This window comes from Fukomys damarensis, unplaced genomic scaffold, assembly GCF_012274545.1.
Source record: "Fukomys damarensis isolate Sample0158 unplaced genomic scaffold, DMR_v1.0_HiC HiC_scaffold_35, whole genome shotgun sequence".
In the NCBI taxonomy this organism is placed as follows: Eukaryota; Metazoa; Chordata; class Mammalia; order Rodentia; family Bathyergidae; genus Fukomys; species Fukomys damarensis.
The window spans coordinates 2,587,070-2,589,599 of NW_022900947.1; the positions used below are offsets into that span (position 1 = coordinate 2,587,070).

General features: G+C 59.2%; 1 protein-coding gene across 1 annotated transcript in view; it reads right to left on the reverse strand.

Annotated features, from left to right (window-relative positions):
- Sh3tc1 (SH3 domain and tetratricopeptide repeats 1) overlaps nucleotides 1–2,530 on the reverse strand; it is a 26,634-nt gene that overhangs the window by 9,282 nt on the left and 14,822 nt on the right. The window contains exon 12 of the mRNA XM_033758785.1: nucleotides 1,615–2,530. This exon is cut by the window's right edge and continues 1,117 nt beyond it. Coding sequence (XP_033614676.1) covers nucleotides 1,615–2,530 — 916 coding nt within the window. The remainder of the gene's footprint in view (nucleotides 1–1,614) is intronic.

Consider the following 2,530-nt stretch of genomic DNA (forward strand, 5'->3'; position numbering starts at 1 on the left):
GCACGGGCAGCTCGACAAGCCCAGCCAGGGGCCCGACCGGGCACCAGCCTCGCCGGTGCAGGTGGACACGGCCCACCCAGGGGCCCACCTGGACCACGCCACGTGGCAGAAGGTGCCAGCTCCAAACCGCAGGCTCAAGGGCCTCTCCTAAAAGGCCTGCGTGGCGGGAATGCCTGCCTCAGAAGCCCCCGAAGGTCAACCAGGAAACACAAGGCTGCACCACACCACAAACCAGCTGTGCCCAGCAGGCGCCCATAAGTCACCTGCCAGCGCAGGCCCTGTCAGGGCCATGGCACAGGGCACAGAAAAGTGCCGGAAGCACACAGCAGCCATTCTTCGGTAATGCTGAGTGAAAGTGGAAATCAGAAACAGACTGCTGGGCCTGGGCGTGCATGCCTGTAATTCCAACTCTCGGGAGGCTGAGGCAGGAGGATCGCTATGAGTTCGAGGCCAGCCCAAACTACATAGATGGACCTTGCTTCAAAAAAAAATTTTTTTTAGGAACAGAAGGGAGACTGGGAGATTCACAAATGTGTGAAAATTAAATTACACGCTCCCAAATCACCAGGGATCCAAATGAGGTTAAAGGGGAAATTAGAAACTGGAAACAAAATTGTAATGCACCAAAAATTAACAACTCTTGGTAGCTGGGCCTAGAAGGAGCACTAGATGCCTCGTTACAAAAAGCAGCTGGACACAGAGGCACATGCCTGTCATCCCAGCTTCTCAGGAGGGTGGGCAACTTAGTGAGACCCTGTCTCAGAATAAAAACTTAAGGGCCAGGGATGTAGCTCAGCAGCCCCACCCCTGCCTCGCAAGCACAAGGTCCTGAGTTCAATCCCTGGTACTGTAAAAATAAATGCATACGTACTTAAACAAGGCTGGGGTGTAGCTCAACGGCAGCTTTCCTAGCATTAGAATGGCCCTGGGTTCCAGCTCTACTACCACAAAAAATGAGGAAAGGAAGAAAGAAGGGGGAGAAACAGAAGAAGAAACTTCAAAGCCAGAACCTAAACTTCTACCTTAAGAAACTAGAAAAAGAACAGTTAATTAATCTTGAGGGAACAAAAGGAAGAAATTAATGAGGATTGAACAGAAGTAAGAGCAGAGAAGAGAAAGACAATGAATCCGAGAGCTGGTTCTTGGAAAAGACCAACAGAGTCGACAGACTTCCACCAGCGCGCAGGACCAGCGCCTGACTCCAAGACAGGCACTGGTGTGTGCTCAGGACTACAGCCCCGCTGCTCCCTCTGCTGCCCCGGTGTCTCCCCTCCCTCCCTGGGGTCACCTCCTGCAGCCCTGTCCCTGCGGGGCCTGTGCTCAGGAGAGCAGAGGTAGCTGCAGCCCTGGGCTCAGGGTGACACCAGCTGTCTCAGAACGGGACGCTGAGCCAGGACCCAGGCGGAGGGGATGAGCAGGAGTCCCCGTCCAGGCTTCCCCAGGAACTCCAGTCTCCCCGCAAGCACGCTCCCTGCCTGTCCCCGCTGCTGATCCCTGCTGCCTCTGCCAGCCGCCTCATCCCCCTCCACACTTTGAGCACAGCTGCGGTGAGAACTATACAGCCCTCAATAGCTTCCCAGTGCTCCCAAGGAAAAGCCAAAGCACTGCCTAGGCCCCCCAACAGGCCCTGCCCACACACCAGAGTGCTGCACGGTGGACCTGGGTGTTCTCTGGGCAGTTCTCTGGGAGTGGGAGCGGGCAGCAGTAGGCTGAGAATACAGACAGGCAGAGCCCTGGCACCTGACGGACGCTCCGTTCAGCTGCCTTCTCGGCAGGGCCTGGATGACCCAGCCTCTGCCGGTGTCTACCATGTAGCGTCTCCAAGGTGGAGAAACAGCGCTGGCCAGCCGTGCTTGGAACAGAGCCGGAAAGGCAGGCTTCTTTCCAAGGGAGCCCGAGCCCTGCAGACCCTGCGTGGACAGGCTGGGTGGACTTACTCTCCAGGTGACCCGTCTCCACGGCGACCAGGAAGGCCCACAGGTAGTAGCACTTGCCCTGCTGCGCGAGGCCCCGGCATGTGTACAGGTGTCCCGTCCACAGCAGCGCCTGTGTGAAGTCCTGGCCACACTCCGCACCGGGCAGCCGCGAGAAGAGCCTGATGGCCCCAAGGAAGTAGTGCTGGGCCAGCCTGCTGGCGCCGGCCTGCAGACACAGGGCCCCGAAGTTGGCCAGGACCACCGCCTGGTTCTGCCGCTGGCCCAGGCGCTGGGCAGTGCGCAGGGCACGGTAGTAGCCCTCAGCCGCCTGCCGGGTCCTGCCCTCCCGTTTCAGGGCCACAGCTGCCATGTTGGCCGTCACCCCCTCCTGGTCCTCACTGGCCATGGCCGAGTCCAGGACAGACTCCAGGATGTCCAGGGCCACCAGACTCTGTCCCTGGAGCATGTGCAGCCAGGCGAGGGCCACTAAGTGGTCCACCACGGTGCGGGCCCCGGCTGCTGCGTCGGCTTCCACAGCCTGCATCCTGAAGGCAATGGCCTGGCTCTGCTGGCCGTGCTGGCTGTGCAGCTGGGCCAGGCTGGCGTAGAGGGAA